General features: G+C 36.1%; 1 protein-coding gene across 10 annotated transcripts in view; it reads right to left on the bottom strand.

Annotated features, from left to right (window-relative positions):
* Window positions 1–19316, bottom strand: part of PHF20L1 (PHD finger protein 20 like 1) — a 61547-nt gene that overhangs the window by 23999 nt on the left and 18232 nt on the right. For 6 of the 10 annotated variants that reach the window (XM_056330173.1, XM_056330174.1, XM_056330170.1 and 3 more), the window contains 6 exons: window positions 14780–14862; window positions 10746–10998; window positions 8525–8710; window positions 8110–8316; window positions 580–798; window positions 330–386 (listed from right to left, as the gene is read on the bottom strand). In XM_056330173.1, the coding sequence (XP_056186148.1) occupies window positions 330–386; window positions 580–798; window positions 8110–8316; window positions 8525–8710; window positions 10746–10998; window positions 14780–14862 (1005 nt within the window). The remainder of the gene's footprint in view (window positions 1–329; window positions 387–579; window positions 799–8109; window positions 8317–8524; window positions 8711–10745; window positions 10999–14779; window positions 14863–19316) is intronic. The other 4 variants (XM_056330176.1, XM_056330178.1, XM_056330179.1 and 1 more) reach the window with 1 other exon arrangement.

The raw sequence follows: 19316 nt of genomic DNA, 5'->3' as shown, positions 1-19316 counted from the left end.
CTGTCAGTAATTCAACTAAAAAACGAACAATACCACCTTTTTTTGGTGGGTTTTTTTTGTTTGTTTTTTTTTTTTTTTTTAAAGGCCTCTAGTAGGCACTTCTGGATTATTCCAAATTATTGCTATGGGCATGTTCATTTTCTCTAATAAAACTACTCTTCTACTACAAAATTGTCATATATATAAGAACTGTTTTTAAGAACTAAACAAACAAAAGAAGTGCAGGTGGGCCCAGGAAATATATTACACTCTTACATTTGCTCTTCAGAGAAATCAAGTGTTAGAGATCTTTTCCTTTTTTCCTAAAAATATTATTGTTCTGTACATACCATATGTTGAAGCACTTTTGTCTTCCAGTTTTCCTTTTCTTTCCATTCTCACTGCACCTGCAAATTGAAGAAGAATATACGTCATAAGAGCAATTTTTGGCTGATGACCAACTTTCTTATAAAAGTCATTAGACTGTATAAAGTCCTAATGGTACAGAAGAAACATACATATAATAGAATTATTTTTAATGTCACTTTACAATTATTTTTATTGTCTAAATCACTGGGAACAAAAAGTATTGTAGTTTACCAACTTCTGAATGCTTGTCCTTCTCAATCACGTTCTTTAATATTTTCTCCTTCAGACTCTCAAAACATTTCTCCTTTATGGGCACAGAGCACTGTATCTCTGTCCCTTCAGAGCTCACTGATGTGGAAGACCTCTTTTTTTTACTATTCCCTTTGGGTAACTTTAGACTATTGGTTAAAGGCATTTCCAGATGCAAGGCATGTACATGGGACGAGGGTGCTGAAAACAAGAAGACAGATTTACTAGGCATTCCATAAGGACTGCAGCCAGATCACTGGCTGGGTCAGATCACTGAAATCTCAAGTATTGGTAATAATATCATCACATTTAACATAATAATTACTGCATATGAATGCCTAGGTCTTAGTCTTACATACAAGACAATACATGCCACAGAAGGTTGGCTTCCCTGTTATGGAATTTGCACTCAACTTCTCTGTTCATTGTGTGAACAGAGAAACTAAACTCTGGAACATTTTTCGTGGTATGCATAAAATTTACACTTCTGCTAATTGTATTTTTCATTTATTTTAATAATATTTAAATCATTCACTGTCTTTCATTTGTGTATTTAATCCACAGTTGAATTACATGCAAAACACTGTGATAATTTGTGTAGAACTCAGCATCATATACTGACAACTCTTACCTTGCACTATTCAGAAAAGTTTATTTAGTGAAATATTTAGTTGTTATTTAATCTTCATCTGATGCAAATTAAGAAATAAAATGGCAAAAACTAAACTCAAATTCTAATTTTCATTGCTCATATTTATAGTGAAATAGGACAATGGAATTTTCAAATAATCAAACTAGAAAAAAGTTATTTATAAAGAACATTATCAAGGTCACTCAAAACCCTCTATTACTGTGTTTGGTAATATTGTGAGAGCTTTAAGCTTCATTTAAATGTAATTAGGAAAGCCTAGTCTTCATCAGACATTGAGGACACTTCAGGACCATGCGGAGGATGCAGCTCTGCAGTGTCATAAGGGGTTCAGGTTTTTCAATGCCAGCTGCAAACACCTGGAGGCACCAGTCATCTTTGGTGCCTCTCACCACATAAGCCCAACAAAAGTATCAGCATGTAACAAGACACTCTTGTGTTACAACAACAAAAAGCCTCAAAAATACCTGCTAGTGATCAAGATACTAAATAAGACAAAATATGAAGCTGATCTGGAATGAGTTTTTGAGCTACCCCTCACCCCCCCCCCTTCTTTTTTTCAATACTCAGTAATAAAACAATAAAAAGCCTTTGAATAAGCAGTGTTAAGATAATTTAGTGAATTCAGTAGTCATAAAAGGATTCTGGGGAAAAGGCAAGAACGTTTCAGAGCTGACTTTGTAAGGCCACCTTCCAGGCTTGGACAGACCAAGCCAATTCTACTACGACACAACATACAAGTTACACAAAGCTTCAGCTCCTGGGCAACGTTCTCAGGAAAACCATCAAGATGCCAGAGAGTGAGAAAGCCGCATGGGCAGCAAGAGCAATAGGAAGTGGTACATCACCTGCCACACCACACAGCACTTCTAAATACCAGATGTTCCCAGCTGCAAGATGGACCGATATCACCACACCACGCAATCCAGCCAGCAGCAGCCGCTCAGTTCAGTGTGCCAGCTTCTAACACAATCTGCATGAGCACAGCTGAAGCCACCTGAGCCTTTCCACTACCTCAAATCAACTACCTCACCTAAGACCATCATCCTTTCAAGACTGATCTACTATCCAGGCTCTCACCTTTGTCTGTATTTCAAGTGGACTTAGCTTGCTGGGATACTGATCATCAACACAAAACACTACCCAAATGACTCTTTTCTTGGGTTTCCTAATTAACATTTGTCTGTGTTACAGGACTGAACTGCTTTGCCATCTGTGGAGCAATGAGTATATTTTAGCACCTCAGTAAAAGAGAAAAGCGACACTTCTCCACATCATTATGCTATCAACATCTTGTCTTGTTTCTAAAAAGAGCACAAAAGGATCACCCAAATGCACGTAACTTGGTTAGGTCACTGCCATTTTGATGAAAAGATGTGAGAATACCCCCTCCAAACAATCTCAAGAGAAATCTAGCCTCAATATTAGATTAATTAGTATTTAAGCTTCATTATTCAGAAGAAAATCCTGACCTCAGACATACAAACGTGCTCCAATGTTGACAGCCACAACACAAACTTCGGTATCAATAATTTTCAACAGAAGCACATCTGGCAAGGTAATCAACCAGTAACTTAACTGTTTGAGAGAACCCTTAAGATTGGCAGAAATCTGCCCTAGTCACACAGATACCCATCTCAGTGACAGAGCTCTCTAGACTGTTTTTCTATAGTAACCTGAAAAAAGAAATTATATTATGCCTGCATACACTGCAGTGTTACTCTTGGCTTTTACTGTTATTAATGAGAAATCATTCTAGATTGAGAATCCTAAATTCTCAAATCCTAAATAAAGTGTTATGGTTTGCAAAGTCTAGTTTTCAGCTATGCCATCACTACACCTTACAAGTAATCACTGAATTAGACAATCACAGTCTGAAGGGCAAGTACCAAATACAGCAAGAAAAATACTAGTTTATAAGAAATTTCCTTTATGGAAATATTACCATCTATTTTATTAACTGTTAGTTTTAAATGCAATTTTATTCCTGTTGAAGAGTCTAGTCAGCCACCTCCCACACAGTGAAACGTGGGAGGTCTGCGATTAACACTCAGCAGACAGAAAGATGCCTAGAGATTAGACTTGATAAACTACTGAATATGTCACTGTTCTAAGATCAATTTTATCACCAGAAGACTTGATTTCAGATTAAAAACAAATACAATACAAGCCACAGCAGTTTCCAGTCTGGTTCATGACATATTTCCAATACTACCTCTCCTGCTCTGCCACGGTAAAGTGACCCAAACCGCCCCTCACGGCAGCACTGGCACAGAACAGGATGCTAGAGTGGCACAGATGGGGTTTTAGTGGCACTGCTTATTTCAGTTCAGCAAATGAAAATAAACTGTACCAATGTGAAGCAACTTATTTTGTTGCGTGATATTCTATTCCATGGATTTCTGTGGTTCAACCTTCCTAATCACAGAAATAGCCTCATCTGCATTAATATACAATTTACATCATAACATGACCAGCGTAATTCATGGTTCTATCATAATTAATTTTCTGTTCTGAATTCCCAGTGCATAGGATGAATTTTACATCTAAATGCACTTTCAATACATATTAAAAATTAATATCAGATCCTGAGCAAAACAATCTCTTTAGGAAGGATAAGGACATGGAAGGTTCTTGCTTGCCTTCAGCTAACTACCCAAGAATCAGCTGGGAACTTCAGGGCAGAGATGTGAACGGCAGACACTCAAATTAGGGACTAAACCTGTCAGTAGATGTTTGGAATAAAACAAACAGCTCCAAAGTAACAAGAGCTTTAGTTCGCTAGAACACAGATATCTCTTAAAAGCAGGGCAAACAGTAACACTGGCAAGAGTTTATTAAAAAGTGACCTGTCTCATTCTCTGAAAATTTTGTACATCATCCATTTCTTGTTCCTGCTTCAGTAAATCTTGCCAACACAATTACGTAAAAGTATGCTTTTTTCTTTTAGTGTAAGTGCATATTCGTCCCATATAGTTAATGTAATGTTGCACTACCAAGCAAAATCATCTAGACTGAACAGAACAGGAAATAATAGCTAATGATAATATTGTTATATTACTACATGTAACAGTATTTTCTTTACCTAAATATTAAAACCCAGACTGTTTGCTGAAATTGTTTGCTCAGTATCTAACAAAATAATACAAATGGAGTAGAGTTACAGAAACCAAGAAAAATGATCGCAGATTTAAAGAAAATTACAACTACAGATAGATCTGAACTGTGAATTTAAATTACTGACTGTGAATTTAAAGTCTATGACAGGCTAAGTGACAAAAAGGTCAGTTATCTACATTTTAAGCAGTCTGACAAATGAAAGCAAGGAGAATTCTTACTTAAGTGTGTACAGTATCAGGTGATCACAAGTAGGACCATACAACAGTACAGGCAAAGCAGTACCTCTGTTCAGTAATTAACTGGTAGTGTACCAGCGTCTACTAACGGGAACAGTACTCCCATGTAGCCTGTGGACTGAAGGAATGGATCACAGTGCTTTGGTGTTGCCTTTACAAAATGAGAAGTTGTTCATTTTGAGCAATGATTTTTGAGAACTATGTGTTAATAGTATGAGTTGCCGTTTGTGCTTCTGCACTTCAGTGCACCTCACCCCTCCCCTATGAAAAACGCCAAATTAGCATCTTTTGAATAAAGAAGTCATTAAAATGCATCATTTTCAACAACATAAAATTATTTTTTCAATTGACTCAGCTGAGAGCCTCCATCAGAAGTCTAAACTTCCAAATCCACAAACTGCATCTTTGGGTCTAAACCAGTACAGTTCTTTTACAAAAGGGCTGGTGATCGTAATAAGCTGTTTCAGGCTAAATACTTCCATTACCTCCATAATTTTTTAAACTATCTACAGTTTTCTACTTCAAAGATTACAAGATAGCAGGTCAAATTTAAGTGCACTTAGCAAATTCCATAGTGTTGTCAAAATCTAGAACACCAGATCTGTCCAAACTGCATCAATAAAAACTAAGCAGCAGAAATATCATAAAAGGATTTAGATTTTAAGTCCTTTCAGACTCAAAAAAGCAGTTACAGAATAGTCTGGATTTTACACCATAGTTCTCAAATGGCAATGTATAGAGTCACAATACACACACTAAAAAACACAATATATGAAATTACACTTAGGCAGGCAGATGGCTCCTGCATAATGCAAATTAACTTTTCTCAATAATTTCAAGCATCTACAAGAATGAGAAAGGAAAGCTTTGGGTGCCTCCCCTCTATATAGTAGCTTACTATTGTTTAAATAGATTAATTAGAAAAGGAGAAGTAGTGATAGAGTGGATTCTATTAATTCTCCTGAAGCATGGGAGAATTCGGTGTAATTATGTGTGCTTAATAACATGACCTGAGAACTGTGCTATTTCAAAAGCAAAAGATGCCTTCTAAAGCAGGGAAAACAGCAGAAGTTTCAGTTAGAAGCTTGAGATGAACACAAAAGATATATGAACTTCACATAACCACAGAATGGTTTGAGTTGGAATGGACCTGAAATATCATCTAAGGATCATCTATAGGACTTAGGTGTCTTCAGTTACAGAGTCCTAGAGATACTACTGACAGAGGCAGCTAGGTCCAAAAACTTTCTATGAGATCTCTGAATTAAAGATATCAAACTATTTAGATCTGTCTTTATGCCCACAAAGCTTACACTGTTCAAGTGGATGCTGGACTGTATACTTCTGAAAACAGAACATTTGGACAAAAAGTCAGTATGAAAGCTCATGACAAGAATTCTGTTGGATAGCATGGAAGAAAACTCTAATACATGAAAATTAGGAACAAAACACAGATCTGTCCAGAAGGAAAAAACCCAGAAGACAAAAATGTAGCTGGCAAATCAGTTCCTTGAGAGCTTGTAACTCTTAAAATTATGTACATCCAAAAAAAGCTCCATTAAGCTTTAAAAACAGTATAAACTATACCCTCTAGCACAGGTTGCAAGTGCTCCCATCTTCTGGACTCAAGTAGTAATACCAGACAATTTTGTCAGGGAATGGCTCCCCCTGACACAAAATGTGTGGAGAGGTCAAGTATTTGTGAGACATAAAGGTGGCTAATAAATGAAACATATTTCTTTAACTAGACTCAACTCTGGCCAAGACCCAGCTCAACAAATCAACAGCTGGAAGTCCACTCATGGATGCTGGGTTTTGAACCAGCTCACTTAGACTCCAAGTCAGTCCTGGGACGGAAGCAGGCAACAAAATAAATACCTGTTAGCATTACCAACTATACATTAAATGATCCGAGAAATATATCAGAAAAGCCAGAAGTTACATTCCTAGTAACTGAAATGAGTTCTAACAAACAAGAAACAGACAGAAGCTGAAGCTGTTACGATCTTGTTCTATGAGTGGGCAAATATGTATCTCCCAAAAGCACTTCTTAGTGGCAGAAGACTTGAAATAAAAGGATTTTTACGTAAGTAATTTTCCAGGAATCTGCTATTCTACTGCTATGCAATGTATCAAACACAAATGAAGACTGTCACATGGTTTCACTTGAGAAATTAAGTAATTTTCAAAAGCTTAAGTGGCAGCTCATTAGAAATTGCTGTAGCACTTTTAACAAACTAGTCTAAGAGGTACCTTTTTTAAGAACAATTATAATCATCTACTTTAATCTATGCAATACTGATCCAAGAATCCTACCTAGCTTTTGCTACAGCAGGTTAAATAGCTATTGTACAACTCAACGAAGCAATCACCTTACAACTTCAGTGGGAGCGTGTGTGGGGAGACACTCAAGAAGGGGCTGTACATAGTAAGCAAATGCTTCACTGACCTACTGAGCACTGCAGCTATTCTATCATCTTAATGAAAAGTTAGTGGTTTCATTATGGTTTTTCTTCCACACAGGACTAAGTACCAGTTGGAGTGTCATAATTATATACTTTAAGGTCATGTTGTCCTCTATTGATCACATTTACCAAAAGCTTCCCCAGAGTACAATAGCTTTATTTTTTCCTCCTCTTACTTTATTGAAGAATTTTCTCATTTAAAAGAAAACAAACAAAAAACCACCACCAACAAAAAAAGGTCTGTGAGAGAAATCTTCTCTGAAAGCCAATGAAAAATGGTATGATACTCACCCCCATAAGAAAAGACTTATTTGTGAAAAAATTATGGACAGTTAACATACACTGAATGAAAACTACCCATCTTTAGGGTGTGCAAACCACTATGTCAACCCTTCCCCAAATCTCTGAATTGCCTCTATCCAAGCGATTTACTCAAACAACAGTAGCCAGTAAACTGTTACTAAGTGAGAGGCAGCACAGAGTTCCAGCACTGGGCTCTGTGCTAACTCTGTGAGGGTGAACCAAGTCTATGTAAGTTTTAGAGGATTTTTCAGAAATAGTTTCAAGTAATGTTTTTGTAGCAAGCAAATGACAGTATTTCCACTGCACACAGAAGCAAAGGTAGAGGAATGCTGACTGCCCTTGAAAACGGTACCGTTTTGAAGCTGAAGCCACAAGAAAAATGAGTACATCTAGATTTAGTACATATATGTTAGTAACAAGTTCATAAATTATTTTTACAAGTTTTCACAATATAAATATTTTGAAACACTGCTTTTTGTACTCCACACTCTCAGATCCTCCTTAAAGTGTGTTAGAAAAAATGCTAATGCAGCTCAAAGCCAGTGGAAGATGAAGAATATGCAGATGGAAGGACCCCAGGAAAAGCAGCAGGTTTTTGAGTGTGAAGAAAGGATTAAAAAAAAAAAAAAAAAAAAAAAAAAAAAAAAAGAGCATCCCCTCTCTTCCTGTGTGACTGAATACATACATGTTTTAACCCTACAACTATAAACCTAACTGGTTGTATACTGAATCTCTTTACCTGACGCTGTTGTAGCTACTCTTCCATCAGTTACTGCTTTGGAAGAAAGATATGTAATCATCTGAATATCTTCCTTGTCTTTACTGGGATATTCATTACGGAAAGTGGATTCTGTGGATAATGGTGCTGTGACTTCCGAACTACGGCTTAAATCAAGAGGGAGACATGGTCCACGCTTCTCAAGTGACATATGAGCAACATCAGGTACTACATAAAAGAAAAAATGTAATATTAAAAAAAGATACATAGGTCCAACAAACAACAGTTTGGATTGTAGCGTTTACATAACAAAGAAACAGCATACAGCTTTAGCTACAATAAGTCAAAATATCCCACTAGATGAAAACCGTGAAAGGTCTAATTTTTATGATTCAATTTCTCTTGGGCAGTTCTTTATTAGATTAAGATACATTACCCTCCAATTTTGATGACTGTTGGTTTTGACCACTGATGGAGAACACTTTTCCATCAGTAACTGAAGAGGGAGAAGAAACTTTTTCTACAGAATCATCAGGCAAGGAGCAAGTGGCTAAACGCTGTGATCTTCTTCTCCGTTGGCTATGTTTGTAGGATCTAGGGGAATTCACTGGCTGTGATGGACCTAAAAAGAGATCTTTCAATGTTCATGAAGCAGAGATATACCATAATCTTACCGCAGTATTTGAGCTCTAAAGACAGGGAGTGCTTTAAATAGCTCTTATTTGCAAAGCTGGTAATTACAGCAAAACTGGTGAAGGTAATTAAATAAAAACTGTGATTACCAGGAGCAAAAAAGAGTTATGCTCAAGACATGATTCTCTTTTTGCGTATTATACATTATCAGGGCACCTACTTCCCCACTGATAAAGGCTGTTGTTTTACGCAAACAGTGTATTTACAGTAAGCAACCCCCCCATATAACCCATGAGAGTAGGCTACTTATAATGGAAGGGGGCAATAGGATTTAACGGTAAACAGAACAAATGATCACAGTTAAAGACCTAAAAACTCATGGATAGTGTTAATATACAACTTAAAAAAGAAAATCAAAAGCAGTGGCAAATTTTATATCCCATCTCCTGTCTTCTGCTAACCTGATATCAATACCCCATCATTCAAACGCACACTGACAATACATGGTGCAGTAAGAAGGTTCAAGAACATTACACTTTAAATAAAAAAAGCAGGGGGGTGGGGGGGGTGGGAATTGATACAGGTTAACACAGGCCTGATTCATTAAAAACAAAACACCTGCACTCCTCTACAGCTCTCAAATATCACCCAGTTTCACAACTTTCTGCCTTAGAAAAACAAAATTTAAGTAATTATCACACTGTAAATCACTGTTCTCTCCTTTTCTTTAAAGTTTTTTAGTTAAAGATGTCAAGATTTAAAAATAGAGACAAAGAAAAATTAAAATTTCCATTAGAGGTGGCAAACACTCAGAAACTGAAGATTAAAAGACGGCACTAACAAGATCTTAAGCTATTAAGTAATCAATTTCTAAATAAGCTACTTCCTAAAAATATTGCTAGAGAGAAATCTAACAATCCAAAATACAAACATGCTCAAGGAAAACTACTTACCATTGTTTTAGGGGTGGGGGGGAGAAAGCGTATTACAACATAGATGACCGCTAATATTTTGTGGGGGCAAAATACAATCTGTACCTATGTGTCCTGAACAAATACAGATGACTGAATTTGCACCTCTCCCTCTCCCATTCAAAGTTATCTGTGTGAAAAGATTAGAAGAAACTTATTGCCTAAGGGAAAATATCAAATCGAGGTTAAGGGGAACACACAATCCAGGTTTAATCTTCCATCCTCAATCACTATTCTAAACGTGAAACAAACATGCTCCTTTTGACTTAGTGGAACCTGTGTTTATTTTAACTCTCAGCCTCAGCATTTAACGTTCTTCAGGCAACAAGGAGCCTGACCCTAAGCAACACTAAAAACCTACTGTAATCTCAAGAAAAAAATCTAGAAATATTTTATAACGTTCACAAAAAATAGCATAACCAAGGATGCAGCATAAACCCTTCCCTGTTCTTCTGATAACCGATATTTTGGTACTTTGCAAATCAGTTACACATTAAGGAGGTCAACACCTATGGTATTTTTCTGAGACAAAGAAACCAAATGTTTTTCTATGTCCCCACCACAGATCTTGAACCCATCTTCTCTTTCACATCGTACTTGGAGAAATATCATGTAAGGTGAAAAATGCCACAGCCTACAGGTACAGCACATCAGCCTGCTGAAGACAGAATTTCTCAGAGAAGGAAAGGTCCACAACCAAGGTGTGCATCTTTTTAATGAATCAGGCCTCTTCAGAAGGGAGGTTTGATTTTTTTCCTGTATCACTGTTAATACTAATGTGGAGATTTAAGCTGGAGGGAAAGCCAACCATGAAAAGCCACGACTCTATAAATATAAAGGTATTATTTAAACGTATTATTTCTGGTAGAGTAAGTCATATGCCTTATTATGTGACTTGACTTTTAAAATACTGAGCTACCCCTAATTCTCCCACTTGGACCTTTTATTTAAAGCAGATTCATTTTTAAAAGCAATAGCCATTTACAACCAAAAAAATCTCTGTATATCTCTTATAAGTAATTACGGTATTTTTTTTAAAATGTCTGTGCTCACTAGTTTTATTTATCACAGAAGAAGGAAGCTGAGAGACCAGCGTCAAATCCTCGACTTGTATTAATTCTGGGGAAAGTGGTGATTTAGGGGGCTTTATACACCCAGAAGAATCTCCAGATTCTTGTTTGCATTTCTTGCTGCGAGCCTTTCCTGAAGACAAAGTTGAGGATAACAGTGCAGGTTTCTGAATGTTGGCAGAACTGCTAATATCAGCTTCATTTTTTTTCTGACTTTGTGGTTTAGGTGAAATCTCCTGAATAAATAATAAAAAATTGAAACTTTTATTTCAGTTTCTTCGCTGTAGTTCTTGTATTCTATTTTGATCTTTTTAAAAGCAACTTTAGTATTCAAAACACATTTTAAAGCAACATTATTTTCAGTACAAATAAAAACTACTTAAAATGTATCACATTAAACTTTTCTTTTTTAAAGGAGCACTACCAATTATTTTCAGTATTCAGAACACCCTAATTTCTTACTATTTGAAAAACCTGCGAAGAGCCTGAAAACAAAACATTTTTCCTCTATACCACTGTAAAGATTCACCAAAGTCCTTTTAGTTTCTGTCTCTTTCATCTTCAGTAGATCAGGACTGTCAGCGCTGTCTCAAAGTACAACTTGGAGAACAGTTGCTACAAGCTAGAATATATACACTGACATACAAAATCAGAGTATATCAAGTTGGAAGGGACCCATAAGGATCGTAAAGTCCAACTGCCTGCTCCTCACAGGACTACCTAAAACTAAACTGTATGACTAAGAGCATCATCCAGATGCTTCTCAAACTCTTGACAGGCTTTTGCACTGCTGTGAGCAAGCAACTCGTGTTCGGAGGATTGCAGTTCTAAAAAAAAGCACTGCCACAACCTTCCCTTCACAGTCATTTCCTTGACCATGGGGGGGGGGGGGGGGTGGGGGGGGGGGGTGGGGAAGTGCCTCAGGAAAACTTTGTTTAACATTAATTTCATTTTTAGAGCAGAACCTGAAAGAGTTGATAATGCTCCTTTAAGAATGCCTGACAACAAGAAAAAGTTTCCAAATACTGAACACACTCTCACACAACCCCTTTCAGTGCTGGGAGTCTGGATTTCACCACATTATAAGTTTGTGCAAACACATGAAGAAATCACAACTTCTAGCACCACAGGGTTAAATAGATTGCTAACTGTTGGGGAAAAATGAGCAGATAGAGTTAAAACAGTTTCTGAGGAAAAAAAGAAAATTCAACATATAATGCAGCTTTCCAATTTCATCAATTTTCATCCTTCTTAACACACATACTGAAGTATTATTTTTATAGAATTTGCATGCATTGACAGACATTAGCATTTAAGATTTTTAACTGGAAGTTAGTTAGTTGTTCCTGCTTTACTGAATAAACTGTGCATGTGTTACAACTTGCCCAATAATGGGAAACTACAATATCTGAACATAATTTCTTAAACCTGTCCCCTTTCTTGTCCCGGTTACATCACACAGCATAGTACCACCTAATAAAACCATAGCTAGGTAGAAATGTATTTCTAGAAGGTGTTATCCAAACTAAAAACATAACATCTCTGATTATTTGAATATATTACTGGGGTTTGTTATAAATTGCAATTTTATTTTCCACTGAAACTTTCCATGTTCCAATGGAGGGGGACAAAAAAAGCAAACCAAAAAACCACAAGTGCACATTCTATGTTTGTAAAAGGGCACCCCTGAATGCTACATGAATAGCTTGCTGGAAGTATCACGTAAAGATCCGGTGCAAAACATCCCATTCAGCAGACATCAGTTCTACCTTGAACAACTCAATTACACATGTACTAAGTGCAGTTTATTCATTTAAATATTCCATGAACTGTAGAGTATACCTATGCTGGTTATGAGAGGTATTACCAGAAATTAATTAGAGTCGTAACTTGTAAATAAACAATTTTATTGTTCATCTTCACAGATGTGAAAGACATTACTACAGCATCCATTACTTTCAAATTACAAAGTTATTTAAACAAGATTAAAAAAATTAAATTAATATTTTGATAAGGTGCTTAACCTCTTAACAGGACAAATTAACATTAAAAACCTTAATGAATTAATGTTATTCATCTAATCAGGTCTCGGTCAAAAGGAAATATAACATGACATACCCTAATACAGTTAAATAAACTACTGTATCTGTAACTAATCATCTGAGGTTTTGGGTTTAAGACAACTGTAAACTAAAAATATATAAATATAAACAAAATAAACTTCCATCAACAAAGTCAGTTTTCGGCTATTGGCCTGAATACTTCTACCATGTCTTGTATTACATTATTAAAAAAACCTACAAGATACTTTACTCATTCAATTTTATAGCAGTAGCAGACAAAACCTCTAAGGGATGTCAGCTTTGCTATTGGAAAACCTTTTAGGGAGGTTTTTAACTCGGCCATTTAAAATTGAGTTTGGGCAGGAACTCGGTGAAAAAAGCTTTAAGCTCAAAATTTTTCCTCCCCAGAGTTAATCATGTAAATGTGTAAGGTTTCTGGTTTTAGTTAAAAGCAAAGGAATAGGGCAATTTGGGATTTTAGATGCCTCTATAAATGAGCTTAACTAGTGTTTCCAAAAATGAGGTTTTTCAGACCATTAGCATGTAAACAATGACAGAGACATCTTTTTTTCTATCTATCAATAAAACAGAAACAGCCGAGTTACTAAGTCTAAGAAGTAACAAAAAGGTTTTAGTAAATATGCACTGTAGTTTATACTGTTGCATACACAGTCTATGTAAACCACAAAGTCCCATTCACCATAATGGGATTCTGCATGGTAAGATTTACATTGTAATGATTCTTCCAAAAACAACATGCTGTAAGCCATTTCACATTTTTTTGCACATTGAAAATATCACACACAGTAGCAATAAAATCATAGCATCTTTAATATGCAAAAATTTGAGAAATGGAATGTCATGTCAATACATTGTAAACCTTTATGCAAAATATCGGTCAATGCATTGACACCATAGTGGCTCAGTTAGCCGTTACAGTGACAGCATTAAGAACAGAAAACTACGTTCCATTGAACATCCAGTGCACTGTCAATGGAAAAACCACAGCAATGCAATTATGTATCAGCTCTAAAGAACCAGTACAATCAAAATATCAAATAAAAGTTTGGGGTAGGGACTGCTCATAGAGTGTGCCGGGGCTTAAGAACAGAAGTGCTCTTTTAAGAATTACGGGCAGCAAGGCTATTTCATTCAAACACTGCTGTTAAAGAAGAATGAAAATGAATACAAAAAAGCTGTATTAAAACTACATTAAGGCTCTGATTTAAATCATTGGAAAACAAAGATGTCCTGAATCGAGACTACTGTTCATCCTTAGCTTGCTTTACCATGCTTAGGCATTCAGCCCTTTTAATATGCAAGATAATGCACAACTTGGAGTCAAGCAATGCCTGAACACAACAGAATAAGCCAAAGACAAAATGGCAGCCTTCAGGTCCTGCAAATATGCAGGCTTAAAAATCAGACCCTTAACATTATTTAAAAGTTTCTTTTTTGTATTTATTAAAATACACACCCTTGCAAAATGTATGGCTCATTGAGCGGTTCATAAAACACATACAAGCCTACAACACCAAATTCTTACAATATAAAAGAAACTTCTTTTAAAAGAAGTTCTATGTGATGTCAAAAACCCTGTTTCAAACACAAATTAAATTTGTGTAAGGGTCTTTTTTCTAAGCCAGTCATGGTTCCAGCTATGAAACTGGACCTGGGGACACTGGTCTCCTCACATTTGTTGCAGGGAGATTTCATTTTTCTTGTTTTCTGTTAATTTTCCAACACAAAAGCTCATTACTGAAATTCAAGTCAACACTGTGTTTAAAGACAATTAAATTCCGTACTTCTGGCTCTGCCAGAATTGTAAACATAAGATCAATTATCCGTTCCCTGTTATATCTGAAGGGGCAAATTTTAATGCTGTAGTTACTACATCTCCATGGCACACTCCAGTGGGAACTTTGCAAAAGAATCAAACTCTACCATTTCATACCTGCTCCAGGACTGGAGCTGTTTCTTTGTTGCCTTCCTTTTTTTCAGCACCATCCGCAACAACAGCTTTGGATGCCAATAAACCTTAGGAGAAAAGTTGCAGATATTTTTAGTTAGAAGCAGCTTGCAACAAGAATTTGTGGAAAAAAAACCCCACAAAACAGTGAGACAAGAAATATGAACTGCTTATATCTACAACATAATGCTCTCTGAAACAGCTCCACACAAAGCTAAACACTTTAAATTAGAACAATCAAAAAGTTAAAGGATGTTTCCATGATCATGTCCTTCCACAACAGATACTTCTCTAGCATTTCCACTAACATCATGAAATCAAATTATCAGTTGTAAAATAATGCCTCACCACCTTTCTGAAGCCCACGCACTTGGCCTTTAAAACCAAGCCTATAATACTGAAGAAAATTTTGAGATCAAAATTGACAAAAAACTTTTCTCTCTCTCCCCTTTCCAGTTTTTTAAGAAATTCCCATGAGAACTTGTATTACTACTTCTTAATTCTAACAGATGAAAACCCTTCTTAGATAAACTAGGACAAGGGATTTAATTTCCAAATGAATATTCCCAGCAGTGGAGCTCCCAAATTACCTCAATAACAAGAATACATTGGGAGCAAATATATCAGAATGTATCACTTCATTCATGAACTCATATACAATATCAGTAATGTAAAAAAAAATAATCTGTAAAAGACAAGGCCACATAAATGAAAAGGCTTTCCTGTTAGCTAAGCATATAGCAATAGCTTCAGTTCTACTTCACACAGTAACTTTAATTACCTAAGTATGCAGAGAAAGAAAGAGTTCTATGCCATAAAACAAAGCAGAACTGATAAAACCTGAAAAACACAAATCTGAACAGCAGTTTCTATTATAATCCCTGGGAATGTCAATATTGGGGGTGAAGAGTTTAAATCATCAAAAATAACTTGAGCTGACAAATCCACAGAAGAGTCCTATTCTGTTCCATGAAAAATTAGATATGCTCAAAACTAATTTCCAGTGCACAATGCCCAAGGAATTATCAATTAGTGAAGCCTAGCCTCTCAGAAAGCACTCGGGACATTAAAAAAAACAGGCACCAAAAAAAAAAAAAAAAAAGTGTGGTATTTTGATAGAGACCTATCACATTTCAGCATTCCACAATAAACACTAGGTGCTTTGTTTCATTTACTCTTTATGTTAGATTAAGTTATGCTTCAGTTTACTGGAAAGTAGTTGTTTTAAATAAACTTTGTTATAGACATGGTGTTCTGAAAAGAGGTGTAAACTAATGGATTTTACAGCTAAATAGGTTAATTGAAAAGCAGAAACTTACTTAGCCCTATTACATTAATACAAGTAAGTTTATCAGGTAAAAATATTTCTGCATTTGGTTTCATAAAAGATTTAGGTCTCATGGACCTAAATAAACATTTGTGACTCGAATCATACTGTTTAAATCAAGCTGCAAAATTAGCAATGATCTTTATATTGACAATCATACATCTAAAATGAAAAGCATAAAATAATTTGCAAAATTAAGTGAAGGAGAGTTTTAAATACTAAACAACAAACTACAGTCTATAAGGGGGCTTTTGTGGTTATACATACCACAGGCTGCCCAGAGCAGCTGTGGGTGCCCCATCCCTGGCAGTGCTCAAGGCCAGGCTGGACGGGGCTTGGAGCAGCCTGGTCTGGTGGAAGGTGTCCCTGCCCACAGCAGGGGGTTGGAACTAGATGGTCTTTAAGGTCCCTTCCAACCCAAACCATTCTATAATTCTATGATTTTTACTTCTTTCTAGATGCTCAGTGCTCAGAAAGCAAAGCCATGAAATGAACCTAGATTCAGTCACACCTGTGATACATAACCCTTGTTATACCCTTCTTCTCTACTCCATTAAATATCTTTCTAAGAAATCACCATGCCTGTAGAAATACAAAAAAAGTCTACAAGCTACTACAGCTGCAGGACTGACTACAGGTTCATCATCCTCTGTCCGTAAAAGCATGTAACAAATAAAAAATATGAGGTGGCATAATGAACCAGAAGTGGTTTGTTCTGTAAGCTTGCTGCAGATGTTCTTTTAGGTATCCACGCTGCAGCAGCAGATGTGGAAGCAAGCACTGCAGAGGCAAAAACTAGAAGACAACATTAACACATGCTTAGCAGGAGACATCCTTCACCTTTGGGAAATGTGATTTCCCCTAGTGGCAGCAGCAGAACAAAAATGCACAAAGGAATCAACTTTATTTTGCTAAATGTTGAGAAAGGACACCAGATGCAGTAGTGGCCCTTGTGGCAGAGCAGAACCTTCTGCAACAAATACTGAATGCTGAATTGAAATCCAGAAAACAGTTCCCTTCAGTCTCCTACAACCACAGGTTTTGCTCTGTTGCCCCAATACAGCCGTAAGGCACTTTGTAAACTAATGTTTTCCTAACAGCTACAATCCTTTATGTCTCTTTTGTAGCCATTCTGATGAGTACACCAGCATCATTCCCAACCTTCCTTCATATCTAAAAGCTCATTCTGGAGACAAAAATGACAATTTACAAGTATTTCAAGCTTAAGAAATAAGCATGTAGCAAAAGAAAATTTGATTACCAGCAGTTACATTTTCAAAATACTCCATTACATGCAACTATAAAAAAGTCCTCACTACAGTATGAGCTGCAGAAGTGTGTTAATTTGAAAAGAGTTACACAAAGTAACTACCAAGCACGGCAAATTTAATCTTGCAATTAAATGATTAATTCATTTTCACTGAAAGATAACATTCTATGTTCGCAGAGTATGTTTTCATGGAGACAGAAAGACACTGTTTTTGGAATGATAACACAGTCAACGGCTGCAATATTGTGTTTTCTGATTATTCAGCTCAGTCTAAATAAGCCAGTCTAACTGCTATTATTCTCATAAAGCTCCTTAGGAAAGGAGCATCTATCCACAAGCACAGAAAAATATAATTTCTAGAGCTACGAGTTTTTCAGGTATTTTTGGTATCTTCTGCAACTAATTGCTATTGGGAAGAAATTAACAGGGCTCTTCAAATGTATTAACACCAGTATATATATATATATATATATAGTATACATCTACTGCTTACAACAGCAATTAAATTGGGACTTAACTGAGGGTGTATGCAGCATGAGCAAAGTAGAAACGAGGCTGATAAATCAGGCATCTGTTAACTAAACTTGGTACACCAAATACGAAGCCTTTCAGGAAAGAAAACCCTGGAGGCATAAGATGGCTTTTTCTAAAGACTGCTTCCTTCATATCATATCACGTTCCATACTGGCCCTTTTAATTTATTTTCTCTTTTAGACTGAAGTACTAATTGAGACTGAATCAGAATCACACTTACAAAAGAAGTGACTAAACATGCTTCACTGCTGACCTATGAAAGGTTGGATCAGCCAAAAGACGTCTGAAAAAACCTGATCGTGCAGGTTTGTCAATCAGGTTATTTTTATCTTACAGAAACAAGTAAGACTTTTTGTATGAATGACCAATGACCATATTCTATGTACTACAAAAAAACAACCAAAGGAAAAAAAAACCCTCCCCTGTAGCACAGAAAAGTTTGCCAGACTTCACACGAAGTATTAGTTACTAGAATAAAGAGTGGAATTTCTATCTTACCATCTGTCCAAGGGCCCCTCTGTTAAGGGGGGGGACTTCATACCTTTTTTCCACCCAGCTTTTGAGACGCATCTGATACTTTCCCAGCACAGGTACAAACATATTACCTCATCCTAAATACTGACAGGATCAATGCTGACACCACAGTTTGCTTACTGGGAGGCATGGGGGAGGACGGATATAAATTGAAATATTTTTTCACAATTAAGTAATTTAATATTAATGTTTAGAATAAAATGTGGGTTTCAATTTTTAAAGATAAGACCAATTATCTATTATTCCATTTCGTTTTGTATGAAATGTATTCTAAAGCTGTATACCTGTTTTCCATTAATACCTGTGAGTAATAAACGTAGGGAATGAATACCTTAGACACCAAAAAAAACCCGCAAACATTTCAGATCTTCATTGCTTTGATTTATAGCTAGGCTTGTATACTTTTAAATGCCATACCATAAACTCTTTTCAGCAACAGTTTTACTTTATGAGATACTATGACAAAACATATAGTTTTTCCACAGCTAACAAAACCTTTCATTTATAGTGGTGGTATCTAAATCACAACCACATTAAGAAGTTGTACAAACCCCAAAATCACCCAATAATGAAGAACAATGTGCATCCGAAGTTAAAATATACTCAAAAAATTCATCAGTTCAGGATGGTTACCTTCCTAAAAAGCTAAAAATAGCAAGTCAAGTCTGAGACCATTCTCTAAATTTATGAACAAGGTAGATTTGTGAACAAGGTAGATTTTATTACCATTTATAGATTCCTCTCAAATTCCAAAGTAAAAGACTGTAGTGAACATGCGCTTCATGAATGTCTTTTTAGCCATCTACTTTAGTACTTTGTACATAAACATGTATATTTCATTAAACTAAAAAAGAAAA

The sequence above is a fragment of the Falco biarmicus genome, chromosome 3, assembly GCF_023638135.1.
Source record: "Falco biarmicus isolate bFalBia1 chromosome 3, bFalBia1.pri, whole genome shotgun sequence".
In the NCBI taxonomy this organism is placed as follows: Eukaryota; Metazoa; Chordata; class Aves; order Falconiformes; family Falconidae; genus Falco; species Falco biarmicus.
Note: the sequence above shows the minus strand (reverse complement) of the source record. Positions and strands in the feature narration are given on the sequence as shown.